The sequence below is a fragment of the Prunus mume genome, linkage group LG4 (genome assembly GCF_029339155.1).
Source record: "Prunus mume cultivar Tortuosa linkage group LG4, ASM2933915v1, whole genome shotgun sequence".
Taxonomy (NCBI): domain Eukaryota; kingdom Viridiplantae; phylum Streptophyta; class Magnoliopsida; order Rosales; family Rosaceae; genus Prunus; species Prunus mume.
In genome coordinates, this window is record NC_142701.1 from 17,937,072 (window position 1) to 17,953,727 (window position 16,656).

General features: G+C 38.7%; 3 protein-coding genes across 3 annotated transcripts; 2 read left to right on the forward strand and 1 right to left on the reverse strand.

Annotated features, from left to right (window-relative positions):
• Nucleotides 1-101: 101 nt before the first annotated feature.
• On the forward strand, nt 102-3,653 carry LOC103329801 (GPI transamidase component family protein / Gaa1-like family protein). Its single transcript, XM_008232317.2, is given in 7 exon segments — nt 102-354; nt 497-588; nt 704-803; nt 1,000-1,858; nt 2,000-2,136; nt 2,699-2,929; nt 2,931-3,653. Coding segments are annotated over 7 exon segments (2,148 nt in total). The 5' UTR covers nt 102-265; the 3' UTR covers nt 3,571-3,653.
• A 1,252-nt stretch (nt 3,654-4,905) lies between these two features.
• LOC103329802 (RNI-like superfamily protein) lies at nt 4,906-6,847 on the forward strand. The gene has a single exon (XM_008232318.3). The coding sequence runs from the start codon at nt 5,148-5,150 to the stop codon at nt 6,570-6,572; it is 1,425 nt and encodes a 474-aa protein (XP_008230540.1). The 5' UTR covers nt 4,906-5,147; the 3' UTR covers nt 6,573-6,847.
• A 6,110-nt stretch (nt 6,848-12,957) lies between these two features.
• Nucleotides 12,958-13,880, reverse strand: LOC103329803 (cyclin-dependent kinase inhibitor SMR3-like protein). Its single transcript, XM_008232319.2, has one exon. The coding sequence runs from the start codon at nt 13,456-13,458 to the stop codon at nt 13,132-13,134; it is 327 nt and encodes a 108-aa protein (XP_008230541.2). The 5' UTR covers nt 13,459-13,880; the 3' UTR covers nt 12,958-13,131.
• Nucleotides 13,881-16,656: the final 2,776 nt, after the last annotated feature.

A 16,656-nucleotide genomic window follows, 5' to 3' on the forward strand; every position in this document is an offset into this window, starting at 1 on the left:
AAGCCCACTGTGCATACAGCTAAACGGGTTGACCCAAGAAAAAAGCCCAAAGCCCAAAGCCCAAAGCAACAACAGCTCTTCAAGTCCACCACCGGGATCTTGTCGTCTCTGAGCTTCAGCCTTCAGCTCAGCTCTTCGTCTTCGTTCGAAAATGGGGTCTGACTGACCGACTGACTGTTTGAGAAACTGTCACTTGCCTTAATAAGAGAAATAACTCGTACGAAGCAAAGCGCCTTTGGATTTGAAATCCATTCCGCAGCCAAGAATGGTGGCTGAGAAGGAGACACCCCGACCTAAACCTAGACCAATTGTACAGTTGGGGATCTTCCTCATCTCTCACAGCCTCCTCTTCAGGTACTCTTTACTTTTCCCTCTATCTCATATTTAGTATTTCTTTAAATTTCATAAAATATCAGTTACTCTTCACCACAATCCCATCCGCTATCAGCAAGCCCAGATTAGTGATAGATTGGCCGTCGCTTTTCTTTTTTTGCAGTGTCATTTTCTCCACAGCTGGGGTTCTGGCTCTTTTGCTGCTTCCGGTTCTCGCCAAGAACACCTACATCTCCGAGAATGCCCTTATGCCAGGTCAGCTCTCCATCTTCAATCTCTCTCTGCTTCTTATTCATTCACCTTTGTTTGTGTTATTTGTTCAATTATTAACATGGTTCTGTTGCTGCGGGTGCAATTGCTTACTTATCAGGCTCTGTGGCTCCTATGCTCTCCAATCAGGAGGTTGCAGAGGCTAATAGATTGGTCAAGGATTTGACTTCATTGAACTCCAAGCCTCTCTCTTCGGCAATGTATGCCCTTCTTCTTCGAATTTCAGCTGACCCTTTTGTTTTTTCCTCCTAACTCTGGTCTATACTATTTCTGCATATTAAATTATCAACTTTGAAGATAGTATGAACTACACAGCTTGGCTCATTTTTACTCGCGTTCGTGCCTCTAATTAAGCTGATATTTGTCAAAGTTTTGTGATAACATTCTCTGTTGCAGAGGAAGTCAAAGGCTCATATCACAGTACATGTCAAACTTGGGCGCCGAAGTTAGTCATCATAAGTTCCACCCTCAGTTAAATCAGTTTCACCCTCTGCACTTCTTTTCTAGCCCTGATTCTGGAAGAGTTGAGCAGAACATCAGTTGTGCATTGCATGGTGTCAACACTGTTGGAATTATCAGAGCACCGCGTGGTGATGGGAAAGAAGCTATTGTCTTGGTTACACCTTTCAATTCAGTGAAACTTAACCAGAATGAAGCCTTATCCTTGGCCATTGCATACTCCGTGTTTTCCTTGCTCACTAGAGTTCCTTGGCTGGCCAAGGATGTTATATGGCTCGTTGCAGATTCCCAATTTGGAGAGTATTCTGGAGTTGCTGCTTGGCTAAGAGACTATCACACACCTGTATTTAGTGGACCGGGCACGCTAGATGCAGAAATGTGTCCAGAAAGCAATAATATTTATGGACTGAATGAGAACCTTTTTACAGAAAGGACGATTTATGATGGATTTAAACGCGCTGGGACAATGGCTGCAGCCCTTGTCATTAAGGTTGCTGATCGAAGTGAACAATATGAGGATAGTCTTAGCATCTATGCTGAAGCATCCAACGGGCAGATGCCAAATCTTGACCTCATCAATATTGTGAATTATTTAGCAGTGCATAGGCAAGGTTTGCGGGTGAAGGTGGAGAAATTTTGGCCTTTACTTGGCTTGAAGTTGCTCAAGACTTTGGGTGAAATATTTGAATCACTAGGACATTTGGCTAGAAGCGTAAATCCCCAATGGAAATTTGGTATCCCAGCTGCAGATTATATTGAGGGCAGTGCTACGCTCGCAAGTTCATTGTACTACCAGGTGGGTCTACTTTTCTTTGTGTTGTCTCAAATGTCTTTGTTTACAGTTTGATGAACAAGGATATAAGACAATTTGTGTTTTCCCACTAATCTCTGTCAACAATGGTATGTTTACTTATATACCGATTCTTCCTGATGTCAGGCTTTAGGTGTCCCCACTGGCCCCCACGGTGCCTTTCGTGATTACCAAGTTGATGCAATTACTTTGGAAATTTTTCCCAAAGTTTCTTCTTTGGATAACAAAGTCAGGCAAAATGACTTTCTTCTACGAAGCGGCCGGTTAGTGCTGAGTCATATCTCTTCCCATGAAAATTTGTTAATCTGACTTTCCAATTAACATCTACTATCTAGAAATCTTGATATCTAAATGAAGATTTCATAACGAATACTTGCCATTGGTGAATTGTTTTTTGGAGGTCATAGTTGTCTGTAACCTTTCTACCGTACTGACTGTGTTCCTTTCCTTTCCTTTTCTTTTTGGTCTGGGGAGTGAAGGCTTAGTTTATATTTCATTGTGAGAAAAGGGAATGTGGAAGATATATAAAGCTGTTAACTTTTCTTTAATAGGTGGATCATCTGCATTTTCACTTTCACTTGGTGCATTTAAATGTCCTTAGGGTATCTACATTTTCTATTTTTTTTCGTAGTATATAGATTGTATTATTTGCTATGATCTCCTTAATTTAGTTTGTTCTATTGTACTCTTTTGTTATCTCTTTCTCCACTCCAGTCATATCATGATTTGTTATTTTACTTGTCTTTGTATCCATGATAAGCAATAAGATGAAAATTCCTTATATTTGTGTCAATCTGGATTCAGGTTTTCTTGTTATTTGTGCAGATTAATTGAAGGAGTCATACGGTCGGTAAACAACCTCCTAGAGAAATTTCACCAGTCCTTTTTCCTATACCTATTGACGTCTCCCGGTAAATTTGTGTCGGTGGGAGTTTACATGATTGCTTTTGCACTTCTGGTTGCACCACTTCCAATGGTGGCAGCTTCTCTCTATGTTGATGCCAGCAACTCCGATTATAGTCTAAAAATAGACAAACCTGCTCCTTTGGCCAATGCTTGGTGAACCTTGCATCACTCTCAAATCATGGAAATGGCTTTTTGCAGCGAAGAAAGTTTTTTTTGTGCACTTGTGGGGCTCTGCTGTTTCATTACTCCCGTATTTCATCTGTCAAATACCCAGTTGCACTCCAACAAGCAGCTTTATTATCTGGGTTTTCCTTTCAATACTCAGCCTTGTGGTCATGTACATTGTCTTGGCTTCTCCATCCTCTCATGCCAATGAATCTCAACCTCAAAGAGGAGAATGGGCTATCTTGAAATCAGTAACTCTGTCAGCTGCCTTCATTGGTTTGTGTCTCATGTCAGTCATTAACTTTGCTACGGCAGAAATTGGGGGGTTACTGATGGTCCCAATGTGCTTGATGGCTCATCCTTTAAAGCTGGATGTTAAAGCTAGGAGCATCAGAACAGTTTCAAGGGTGGTTTATAATCTTGTTCTGGGGTTTATTGGGTTCCCACCAGTTGCTTTTATAGTGTTGAAAGGTGCATTCGAGGGTTTCAGCGGCGTTAATGTCGGCGACTTCTGGTCTTGGGCGGAGTCTCTGTGGGCTTGGAATAGTGGTACTTACCTCTATATCGGTATGGTTCACCTGCCATGCTGGGTTTTGTGTATTCATATTTTGTTTCATCGTTGCTAACATGTTGTAAACAATTATCAGATAATTTAGTGATTGGTTTAGACCTACCGAAAATCAGAAAATGAAGAGAACTTTTCTCTCTATGATATTTCTAATGACTCTAACCTGGTGCCTGTTGATGTTGGCTGATGGTCCCATCAGAATAATTTCTTTTTGTTTTGGATTGTCAAAGCAGATGAAGGACCATATTCCACACTCGCACAAAAGTTAAGGAATTTAGGCCATAGAATAGAATAAAGATGGTTGTGATTCAAAATTACCGCAGACTGGTGGTTATGGTGTTTTCTTCTTTTTTCAATTGATTGGTAAAATATCACTTTATATAAATATATAGGATGTGTGTGCATATTTTTACGAGATATATGGTTATGGTGGCATCGTATGGTATGATGGTACATAAAATAAAACTTGGAAATAGATAGCTTCCAATTCAATGACCGAATTCTGTCATAAACCTGTACCCAGATCCACTAGGTGACGAATATACCCGAGCTTGTTCATGTTTGATAACAATTTCAATTTTAGTTTTTATTTTTTGTGTTAGAATATAGAGGAAAAAGAGGGAGGATAAAAATGAGAATGATGATGAAGATGAAGTTGAGAGGGAAAATAAGAGGGGGGATGAGAGGAAGGAGTAACAAAAGTGCAAACAAAATTAAAAACTGGAATTTATTTAAAATTGTTTTCATTTTTGTTACTCCTCCCTCTCATTATCCCCTCTAATCCTCTCTCTTAATCTCATAATCACTCATCTATACTTTAGTATAAAAAGTGAAAACTAAAAATTGAAATTGAAATTATTATTAAACAGACCCAAAGAAAATGAAATACAAATGTTTACAAGGTCAGAAAAAAAAAAAATACAAATATATTCTTTGTCCTCTAATAATTTTTTCCTTTCAGTAATTACTTCGTTCCTTATAAATATTGGCCTCTTGGTTATGGAAATGAATTGAAATAAAATGAATTAGGGTTTTAGGGTTTGGGCTATTGGTTATGGAAATGAAATGAATTTGCTCTTTTGGGCATGTCATATCATCTCTTTTATTGCCTTGGCCTGCCCTTTTCGGTGATGAATTTGCTTGGGACCCGGACAATCATAAAAGTACAGAAAGGTGAGACGGCCGTGAGCGGTTGGATGATGTATCAATCTATCATCTTATTGGTTAGTTTATAGGTCCCACTCCTACACTTCTTGTAGCGCGTGGCGTGGGAGTAAATGACATAAAACCACGCTTTCAGTGTGAGTTGTACGCACTTGAACCTTGGAACTGCACCTAAAGCAAACTCCTTCATCTAATAAATAATATTAAAACGCCATTTCATTTCACTTAAACCAAAACAAAGCAAAACAGAGCACACCAAAGCCAAAAAGCAAGCAATAGTCAAATTGAGAAGGCCTCTAGAATTAGAAAGACAATTCCTTTTGTTTTGTATGTGGTAGGTGGCGGTGCGAACTCGAAATTTCCAAACAAAGAACCAGAAGAGAAGAACCAATTTGATGAAGAAGAAGAAGAAGAATTGAGCCTCAGCCACCACACACACACAAACACAGAGAGAGAGAGAGAGAGAGAGAAATGGATAAGTTGCTATGTGATGAACTTGTACAAGAAATCTTCCAAAGACTTCCACCATCAACATCCTCTTCAGTTTCTCTGGTCTCCAAGCGCTGGCTTTACCTCTACCGAACCTCCAAAACCTCCCTCTCTCTCCGCCTTACCCCTCATGATTACACCATCCCTTCTCTCTCCTCCCTTCTCTCTCACTACCCTTTCCTTTCTTCTCTCTCTCTTCTCTTACCTCCTGACCCCACCACCACAAAATCAACCACTTTTGCTGATCATCTCCTTCTCTTAGTCTCTTCCTTTTGTCCCCAGCTTCACAGCCTGAGGTTTTTGGCTGGTCCTGTCTCCCTCTCCTCTCTCACTTCTCTCTCTACAGCATGTACCCAACTCACCTATCTGTGTATCAATCTCTCCAGGCCTCTGTTCCTCATGTGGATTCTCAATTTCCCTTCTTTGAAGGAACTGTCAATCTTGGTTTGCTGTGGGGAAGGTCTTGAACAAGCTGTTGATGTCAATACGGAATATGGGTTCTGTGCAGACGACGATTCTGATGCAGAATTGGGTTTGGAAAGTCTTTGTTTATCTGGAATTGGAGCTGATGATTGGGGCTTGGGTTGGCTTTGGAGAAGCTGTAGAAAGCTGAAGAAATTGCAGTTTAGGAGCTGTGAAGGGATTGGTGATGGAGGGTCTTTTTCGTCCTTCGCTAGGTGTTTACAGGGTGTTCAAGAAGTGGAGCTCAGGACTTGTAGGACTATAATTGATGGGGTACTGGTGAAATTGGCCGAGAATTGCGATTCTCTGACTTCTCTTTTGGTTTATGATGGTGGTAGCAGAGAGGGTCTGCTTAGGTTCTTTAGCCAAAGCCATTGTAACTTGCAAAAACTCGACCTTCGATTACCTCTCGACCTTAAAAATGATCATCTATTGGCTGTCGCAATGAATTTCAGAAGCCTTTCAAGTCTTAAACTTCAAAGCTGCTGTCTTGTCAGTGGTGAAGGCCTCAGGGCTCTTGGGGCCGCCGTGAGTTCTGGCCTTGAGGAATTGGCTCTAGTAAATTGTGATGTGGTTGAAAGAGAACCAGGGTTGTTGTCCACATTAGGACAGAATTTCAGGCAACTGAGGAAATTGGATTTGTCTTATAATGAAATGTTAATGGACAAAGAGCTCGCGTCAATGCTAGTTTCGTGTAACTATTTGGTTGATTTGAGGTTGAGAGGATGTAAAGGGCTTACTAATGCAGCCATGGTTTCTGTGTTCAAGAGCTGCAAGTATTTGGAGAATGTTGATATCATTCGCTGTTGTGGGATACAAGCTGAGGCAATTGAGTTTTTTGTTATGAACTCTCCTCAGCTGAGACAGGTGCAGGTCGAGCAAAGCAAGATATCGGATGCCGCAAAGACTTGGGCCTCACGTAAGTTCATTGAGGCTGTTGCTTGATTCGGTGAAGCTACTAATGTATATTTATGTTAATAAAATGTTTCAAATGAAACAGGTATTTATCACACTGCTTGTTCTGTTTTAATTTGTGAATGGTTGTTGTCTGGAAATGTATGGACCACTACTCCAGAAAGAGAAGCTTATGCTTTCTCTGAATAATGATACTTTGTGTACACGAATGTTGATGTATTTATAAACAATAAGATTGTTGCATTTGTTACGTGTAATGTTTTTCTTCTCCATTTCAATGAGAAAGGCATAACTCTTTTGATGCAGAGTGTGTTGCTTTTGCTTCTTCTTTGGTACACTGGAAATGAAAGGACTACCAATCCCTTTGAATTGGCTTCATACCTTATTGTCCTGCTGCACATACACCTTAAATTGTGGACTGATTATGAGTGTCCTGTTTCTGTTTTTCTTTTTAACTTTTCTTTCCTGACTGATCCATACATTTTATGTTAGAACGCTTTTTATTTCTAGCGATATTTCACGCGGGGATGAATACAAAAAGGCATCTCTATTAACTTTCCTGTGTAATGTCCAAAGGAACTGTAGGTAAGTTGTCCAGTTTGTTTAGAGCCAAGTCAGTCGAAACAATATGCACAAGTGTTCATGGCTTGTTGGAGCAGGACTCGTTTCTTGGTTGTGTGTAGTTCAGGAAATGTTGCTCAGGCTATATAAAGATTTTGGAGTTGTCTTAAGCACATATATACTTCTGTTTGGACTTGAATGATTGGGGAAGAGTGGATAAAACATGCCTCAAAGTTTATCCTTTCAATTCAAGGTTAATTCCTAACTGGCTCTCATGCTAGTTAGGAGTTGTTAGAAACCCCTTGCTGTCAGCTTCCTTAGAACATTTCAAAATGCATAATCGAGCATCGATTTTTAAAGTCTTGTAGAAAGATCTTCAGAAGACAAAGCTCATCTTTGTGATCTGCTACTACTAAGTCTTGGCCAGCATCATTCAAGAAGAGATTTTGAGGCAACTTTTGATGTTCTGTACCAAATAGAACAAATGAACGGTCTGATAAATTAATTTAGCTTTAAGCTTTCTACTACGAAATATATACTTCTGTTTTTGGGTGGTTCCATCTATCTCCCTTAGATTTAGAATGTTGGAGAAATTATGTTGCTAATTGGGTTGGATAGTTGGTTGGTTGATTCTATGTGGGAGCATCTAAAGATGCAAAGTCGTTCCCATTTGGTTGGATTTCTCGATATTAAGTCATTCTCTTGGTTGGTTGGTGGGATGCATTCTGAATCTCAACCTCCTCCTCCTCCTGCTGCTGCCCTTCCGGAACTTAACAGTAAATAATTGATTGTCATTTTCTGGAAGTTTAAGGCTTAATCATGTTTTAATAAGTGCTTTATAATGCCAAATTAGAGGCTCTTGTTAAACCAAATGGAGAAGTGATTATCATCTTGATTCTTGAGAAATGCAAATTATGGCAGTGTCGCTTTAAAAGTTTAAACACATCTCTCTCATTAGGTTTGGTTAGGTTGTGCAACTTACAACTTACAACTTACAACTTGCAACAACGCCTTCACCTTAAATTTGTCATAATATTTACCAAATGAGATTTGCTGCTTCTGTAAAAATGAGTTAATGTGCCAGCCAACAATAGTTGCTTTTGGTTTGGCAGAGCCAATGAAATTTGAATGGTAGGTAAGCCAGTGGCCATTGTGTCTTTTTCCACAGCTTCAATTAATCAAATATCAAATATCTTTATTCTGGCCTATTAACTATCTTTTAAATATTGTAGCATCTTTTTTTGACAAAGCGATATTCTAAACTATCCTAATGTAGGGGGAAATGAATCGAACTCAAGTGCAAATGAGCGTACACACTACCTCGCCCCTAACTCACATATGTAAATAAATATTGTAGCTCCTTAATTGGCCAATAACATTTTTGTTTTGGGAATAATGTATTTCTGAAATTTCTTGTGCTCTCAAAATTGTGGTCAGTTTGAGCTGGTCCACCCAGTCACCTACTAGGTCTTTAACGAAAGCCCATAAGGCTTAAGCCTGCCTTGGACTCTTGGACATTAAATAAAATAAAAAAGCAAAATAAAAAGAAGGCCTAATGGGGCCCTCTTGTTTGGGCTCAACGTCTGCCAACTCCAGAGTCCAGAACAAAACGCACAGCTTCAGCTCAGGTTCCCAAATGCTAACATGCGATGGTGTTGGTCGAGTCGAGTGCATTGGATTCGAATATGAAAATTTTCCAATTATCATTTTTAAGGCCGGTTTTTTTAGTTCCATTTTTTAAGGCTGGTTTTGATAACAATTTTGTTTAAATTTTTTTAAAAAAAATAAAACAGATACCAGGCCACGATATAAATTCATATTTAAAATGGTGATTAATACAATAAAAAAATAAAAAAAGAGAGGCTCTTAATGACATTTAATAAAATAGGAAAAAGACATTTCAACCTTATCAAATGAAAAGAATAACATGACAATGTCTATGATATAAGTATCAGAATCTTATGTTGCTTTTTATCCATTGTATCATGGGGCGGCCCACTTTAGACTTATTTTTGAACGGCTAGAAATAGAAATCGATGGGGCCCAGCGCCAAAATCAGCGGTGCAAAGCAGTCCACGTCAATGCGTCTAGGGAAAATGCTCTGAAAAAATGGTGCGAGAGAGAGAGAGGAGGAGCTTAGAATAGAAATACATAGAAAAAGTATTAGCCGTCACGGCTCACTTTTCGCGGGGCAACAATTTTCTTTTGGCGCGAAACGAATAAATCCAAAATTCGTGGCTTAAGGGCAAAGTTCCCGCCAAAAGTATCGGGCAGGTCGGGCAGGCAGCAAAAGTGGGTTGGGTCTGCTGGGACATTGGGGTGGGCAAGGACGGGCTGAAACCGCGTAAAAACAAAAGTCAGCTTGTGAGGGCCAAAGAAGGTCAAAGGGAACGAAATTCGATAAAATTAAATTTATTTATTTATTTATTTGTAAATGTGGGAAGGAAAAGGTTTTAGCGTTATTATTCGCAACATTTAGATTAGAATCTTGAGTCTTAGGATTCCTTGAGAGGCCATGTGTATGTGTCTTCCACCTTTCCTTCATCCGTCCATTGGATTCCTTTCTTGCTCCAATTCTTTACCAAAATATCTAATCTTTCTCATTTAATAGTACACCAACTCTAACCCTATCTCCCCCCTACCCCTAAGCTCATTTATCCCCTCCCCATCTCTCTCTCTCTCTCATGTCGGAGAATGTGTAATCGGTTGTAACACATCACGTTAATACATAATAATGTGTCTATCTCTCTAATCACATCACGTTATAATAGATATAAACTTATATGTATTTTTTATATACTAATATCATGTTCATTGAAACTATTATGTCCATATATTAGACTGAGGGATTATAAAATTATAATATATGGTGCTGATAAGTGCTATGCCTCACTAACTAACTACCATGCATTGTGTGGGTATATTTTGGTTCATTTTGTCTCTCATTAAGGCATACATGCATGGCTTGCTACTTTGAGGGAGAGTAATTAATGAATTTGATTAACAAACTTGTTAATTACCAAGAAGCATATGGTCACTTATAAGAATTGATTATATCAGTGATCACGGGTCAACCTATCTCTATTTTGACCATAATGAGAAATAGTCTAGTCTGGTTTGGGGTGGGAAGATTTGAAACGGAAATATTTTTGCTCACCACTTTAACCTAAGGTGTACCTTCACCATCTTTCTTAACATTGACATGTGTCCATTGGCATAACCTAGTTAACTCTTTACTTTGTATTTATAAAACTATGGTTATGTCAATAGACACATGTCAAATGTTGAGAAGTAGTGAGGATACACCTTGGGTTAAAGTGGTGAACAACAATACTCCCAACTTGAAAGTAGGATTTGAATGATGCATCAGATCAGATCCTTAATGAGTTCAATTGAAAAGGGTCAATTCACTTTAATCAGTTCAATTGAAATATGCAACTCTCTTATTGTCTTGTTCAAAAGAGACGAGACGACTGTATTTTGATACTCACACAGAGACAGCAAATCAAAGGAATTGGCTAGCCGTTAAGGACATGCTTAAAGCTTTTTACATGAGGACAAGCACAAGTCCATTTCATAAAGGCTTAGGCACCCTTGTTTGCTTTGGTTAAAAACAAACATGATCCAATTTGTTAACATTTTTCATCTCAGATTTGCCAATTGCCGTTTGAAAAGGATTGTTTTTGCTTTGGTGCTATCAGCTATGCTACCAGAGGAAACGACGACAAGGACTATTTTTCTGTGAGATTGTGACCAGTGTCGGTTGCAACAAGCAACTTAGATATTGATGAAGTGAATTAGATTTAGAACATGCTAATCAAGGCTTAATGGTAGATAAGAATTTTATTGATTTCAGCTTATACAATATGTTATGTTCTCACTTCTTCTTCCATTTAAAATGGTGGTGAAATTTTGACAGGTATTACGAACTTCAACTACCCCAAAACCCCATACGGAAATATTCTGTAGAATCTGCAATCAAGTATTGTAATCTTTATAAAATCCAATAGAAAATAGAGCCAAAGAAGAGAGAGAAGAGAGAGAGAGAGAGAGAGAGAGAGAGAGAGAGGAAACAAGAGGAAAGTCAAAATTAAGAGTCTGAATTCTCTCATTAGAAAACACTAAAGATAATCTACTGCATGTGGCATCCAATCCAAGTCTAACCAAACCACAAAGAGGGTGGATTTCACTGTTGCTTATCCAAATCCAAATTTACTATCATCACTTTGCTGTACACTTTCTTTCTTTAAAGCCGAAAAAAAACCCTAATAAAGGATCCTAATCCCTAGAATCCCTTTGTTTAATTTGCATTATGAATGAGAACCCTAGATTCGATAAACAAACAAATCCCTTGATCATGCAAAACATATCCTCTCCACTCCATTAAAAAAAGAAAGAAGAAGTTGGTGTTTGTTTGGTGCGTGATAAACATGCCTAAATCTTATCCACAAACAGTACATTAAATTGGCAATAACAGAGGCACCACATTGACAAGTTGTTTTTGTCATCGAGTGCTAAAAACGTTTAACTTGAAGGTGTACCAAACAAGCCCTCCAACCCCACATAGGATTCTAATCTATCAACTTCTTGTATTGTAGTATGCTTTGTCTTTGAACAATGAAAGAAGCATTACAAGGAACTTGGCTTGGCTTTGCCAAAGAGTTCCAGGGTGAGGTGGGGACATGTGAGTGGGGCATGTAGGAAGATTAAAGAGGGCTTGGCAGAGCATGGAATTAAAAAGGTACTTGATGAGAGATGAGAGATGGGAGCTAAATATGACTCTAAGGTGTTTGTCAAATTGTCGTCAAATTGTCACAGTCAGTCAATTGTGAAGCATCCGTGCAGCATCTTCTCATCTCAGGCATGAAAAAGATTTACTTTTACATGTCTTGGCCTAACTTTTTCTTTGGGTTTTTAGCTACTTAGCTGGCTAGAACAAATGCATACAGTACACGTGTGTTCGTGCACTGGACAAGAGTTAATGAGTTTGATGACCGAGTGAGGAGGAGGAAGACATTGGAGGCAGGGGAAGATGCAGAGGCTAGCTCTCAGTCTAAATATCTCTGCTGAAATGCCAATCATTCATTTGTTTCTCTTTCTGGGGAGAGATAGAGGGGCTCAGAAAAGAGAGAGAGATAAGTGAAGGCACTCTGTCACCGCCACTTGTTTCAGCAGCTTTACGAAATTCTGCATCCATGTAAACCAGTGAGAGAGGTCACCACTCTACTTGTGCCATGCTGCCAACCATGTTCAACAATCACATAAAGTACGGTGACATCAAAACAGTGAAGGAATATTATTAACCTCGCAATTACAGCGCATCAATTTGTTTGAAGAAAGTGGATAATACAGCCTCGGCAGTATCTCTCCTTTTATGATAATCTCTAGTAATGAGTGTAAGTGTTAGATTATGAATTATTTTTCCTTTCCTACAAGCACGTTAATAATATCAAGTTCTCAACTTGCAAAGATATGCAAACTCTCATGGTTACCGAAAACAAGATATGTTTACAAAAAAATAAAAATTATTTGGTTAAGGAAAACCTTGACCTAAACTGGAAGATTCATTACATAAATAATTTATCTTTATACAGAAAGAAGGAAAGAACAGAGCTATTTCTGTATCAGCCATGCTTGCCTTGCCTCAATAACATCTGATAATGAACAGAGACACAGGAACAAACAAGAAAAAAACAAGCACTGTTACTAATGCAATTCCATTCCAAGTTCCAAGACATGCAAAAATGATCTCAGCTCAAACAGCAAAAAATATCCACTAGAGCTAAAGCAAATTTTAAAAAAAAAATCCTTGTCAAACATCATCTTCTTCACTAAAAGCGAAAAGAGCCAGACCTAAACTAAACTGAAATACCCATTACATAAAAATATTATATCTTTGTACAACATCAGCTACCCATTACAGGGAAGACAGAGAGTTACACTAAAAGGGTAAAATTAATAGATAAAAACACAACAAAAACTCCTAATCTCTGCTCTAATTCTTTGGTCTTGGTAGCCTACTGTCAACTCAATTTGCCTTCTCAACATGGAGTTTGAACACTGAGTCCAAATCAGGTGGGGTAAAGAACTCCCTCCCACCATTGAAGTTACATCTTGAAGGAGGCCGGCTTTTTCTTGGGGCTGGCGGGCATGAAAAAATCTCAGGTATTCTGGCTTCTTTGGCTGTTGGGGTTGTTGAAGATGCCTCTTCTTCTTCTCCAGCTTCGCTTTCTTTAGCTCTCAGTTTCGTGTTTATCGGCTTTAACGAGGTTCGTACTGAGATTCCGGCGATTACCCACTTCTTGCCTTCGGATTCTAGGCCTCCATCCACTTGGGACTTCTTTGAAAAACCCATCTTTTAATTTGACAAAAAGAAAAATTTGCTCTTTCACCAAAATCAGCCAAAACAGAACAAGCACAGACCAAAGTCCAAACCAAAAGGTGGGATCTTGCTCTAAGAATCAGAACAAAACGAGAACAACGGCAACGAATCGGAATGAAACAACAAAGTGAGGCAAGAAAAATAAAAAGAAAAGATGGGGTTTTGATCTAAGAATCAGAACAAACCAAGAAAACAAGCTAAGAGAATCACAGGGAGAAAGATGGGAAGAAAGAATGAGAGGAAAGGGTCTTTGTTTCTTTTTCTTTGTGAACCAAAGATTTTGAGGCGGCTAGAGAAAGAGAGGGAAATAGGACGGTTTGAGAAAAAGTGTGAAAGCAGGCTTTGAAATTAATGGAGAAAGAAAAGTTTTCTGAGAGAAAATAAATAAGAAAGAGCTTTGCGTGGAGGAATAAGAGCTATATATAAATATATATTGGCGGTGTCCACAGCCAATTTGGCAAAAGTTAAAACAAGCCTAATCAGTGTGGGGATTGAGCAAGAGAGCTGCCCGAAATATTGCGGGCAGCCCAAACCGTGTGAAATGGAATTTGGCGCCAAAACTTGAGGTTTGGTTAGCAACGGCTCTTTTTCCCGCCTTTGGTTTTCTTGTGCTTTTACGATTGTGCCCTTGTTTCGAATTATTATTTTCTGGGGACTGATGTTGCCAGTCAGGGCACAATCACCGGCTTACAGAACGTTGTCGTTTAAGGTTAAATCACCGTACTATTGTCGGGTTCTGCCCAGCCTGGGCCTTGGGCCTGGGCCATTGTTCTTGTGTTCAATAAGGCAAGGCCGAGAATAGACCCTTCTACTACGAACCAACAAATAGAATGTACCCAAAAAAATTTGTAGAATTAGTTATTTTTTTTAAGGGTTAATTAAATGTTACATTCTCCAACCTAGGAATGGAATAAATCCCCGTCGGGCTGGGATACCAACAAACAAAGGTTATTTACATTTTACTCTCCAACCTCATCTTTAAAACACCTCAATGTTATACCTAAAGTTATGATTTTATTGCAACTTTAAATTTCTGTCTTATTAGCTATTTAAATGGAGAAATTATAGAATACTATGATAGTATGATCACGTGGTATATCTTGTACACATGTTATAATATGAGTAAACAGCATGATTTATTTTTTCCCTTTTAGAGAATAGTATCAATAAATATCCACTTATATTATAACACGTTATACAAAATATATTACATTATCGTATTACCATAATATTTTATAATCACTCGTTTAAATGTCTGTTAAACGATGATGTGATATGCACAAGATCCATTTCCTTAAAAAATCCTCCACACGACTCCCCAATCAAGAGAAGAAGCATAGTAAGAAAATCAGGAAATTTGCTGCTAACGAAAATCCCAAAAATTGTTGCAACAGTAACTTGTTTGAGACGTCAATAAGAATTTAGAATGGCAATAATTCTTGTGTTCCTTTATGAAATCAGCAAAGAATTCGAATGCTGATCTGCCAAAGCCATACCACGTTCACATGAAACGCAGAGGGTGGAAATCAGTGGCAAGATTTTACTTGAGGTATATGTGGGGTCCAGTGGGCGGCCAGCCATCTCAGCCATCCAATGGGAGAGTCGAAATCAAAGCTGACTAGGTGCCACATAAGCCTCTTCTCAGTCTCTCAACTACAAGTCTGTCCTGGGATCCTTTGGTAGTAGTCAATTCATGTGCGTCGGTGGGCCCATCCTGAAACAAGTACAGTCTGTGTTCTTCTTGGACGGTGCTGATCCAACGTCAGCTCTTGGATCATATAAATTGGAATAATAATGCATTATGTTGATCAACTTAAAGGGGTGGGACTCTATGGGACCTCGGTGAATTGTGACGTGACATTAATTCTTTTTTTTAGTCGGGTTGGACTTGGACATATATCCTAGATGGCGACAATACCCATGGTTTGACCACCGTACTTGAATTGAAACACTCAAGTTATAATTTCTCACCAAGTTAAACCACACTTGGGTGGTGATTATAGCTTCTGGGATTGTATCCGCGTTACTATCTGCCGTCGATGAAAGTGAACGGCTAAACGTAATCACAGTATTTATGCGTGAATAAGCGACTGTTAACGGCACTACTCTTATAAATTTATGCGTACTAATATTATGCTACTCGGGACAACAACATGCACCTCGAAGAACAAAGACAGACAAATTATGAATTATTTAATAATTTATTTTATTATCTCAAAGCATTTTAAAGCAAATACATATATAGTACATCCTGCACGCATTTTCTGACCATCAAATGCCATCCCAATCAAACGAATCGCTCTACACGAAGTGATCAAATTGTAAAACAAGTGTTATTTTTTATCGTAATATACGATTGTTTTGTTGAAAAAGTAGAGCCAAGTTGCAATCAGCTTTTGCTTATCCAACTAGGGGCGGCGAGCAACATCAGCAATGCTTTTTATTTGGTCGGTTTTTGATGGAGATGGTTGTCTTGTAATTTTATGCTATTTTTATTCGTAAAGCTTGAGTTGGGTGAGAGTAAATCTTACTAGAAATGAACAAAGTGCACAGATACACACAAGAAGTTAGGTATAAAATCTGAATTTCGAGCAATTTTATTTCCACACACAATTATTCTAATCCTTTTGGACGGCTTAGATGGTCATCAGCACAAATCATTTAGCTGGATGGTGCGCCAACTTGGCCATGCCAAGACTAAAAAATCCACATGAGCATGATTATAGCAATTATTCCCATTGGATGTTGAGATTCAATGAGATGGTTTCCTGGGACACCTAGCAGCGGGACCCTCCCATGCATGCCAACATGGACCGTCATATTTTTAAAATTATTTTCCTCATAATTAAATTTCAGACTGAGTGTTTAAATATCAAAATCATGATCGTTGCCTTATCTTGGAGAGAATATAGTCTTTGGACTCATTATAAAAGTAGCCAACTAGAAGCACCTACAGCCTGCTTTTCATATTTCTCACAGTAATTTCATTCAATTACACCATACGCAATCTTCTAAATTACACGGTATATGCGTGTGGATTAGGTCAGTTGATCAGGATAGTGAGTCCGTCCACTTCCGCTCAAGTTCAAATCTTCTTTAATTGTAAACTAAGTTAAGTAATTTGGACGATATCACTTGATCCGTGACCAAACCCAACTCCAATAAAGTTGA

Excerpts from the sequence above, each read along its gene's own strand:
- LOC103329802 (XM_008232318.3), top strand. The coding sequence starts at position 5,148 with ATGGATAAGTTGCTATGTGATGAACTTGTACAAGAAATCTTCCAAAGA.
- LOC103329803 (XM_008232319.2), bottom strand. The coding sequence starts at position 13,458 with ATGGGTTTTTCAAAGAAGTCCCAAGTGGATGGAGGCCTAGAATCCGAA.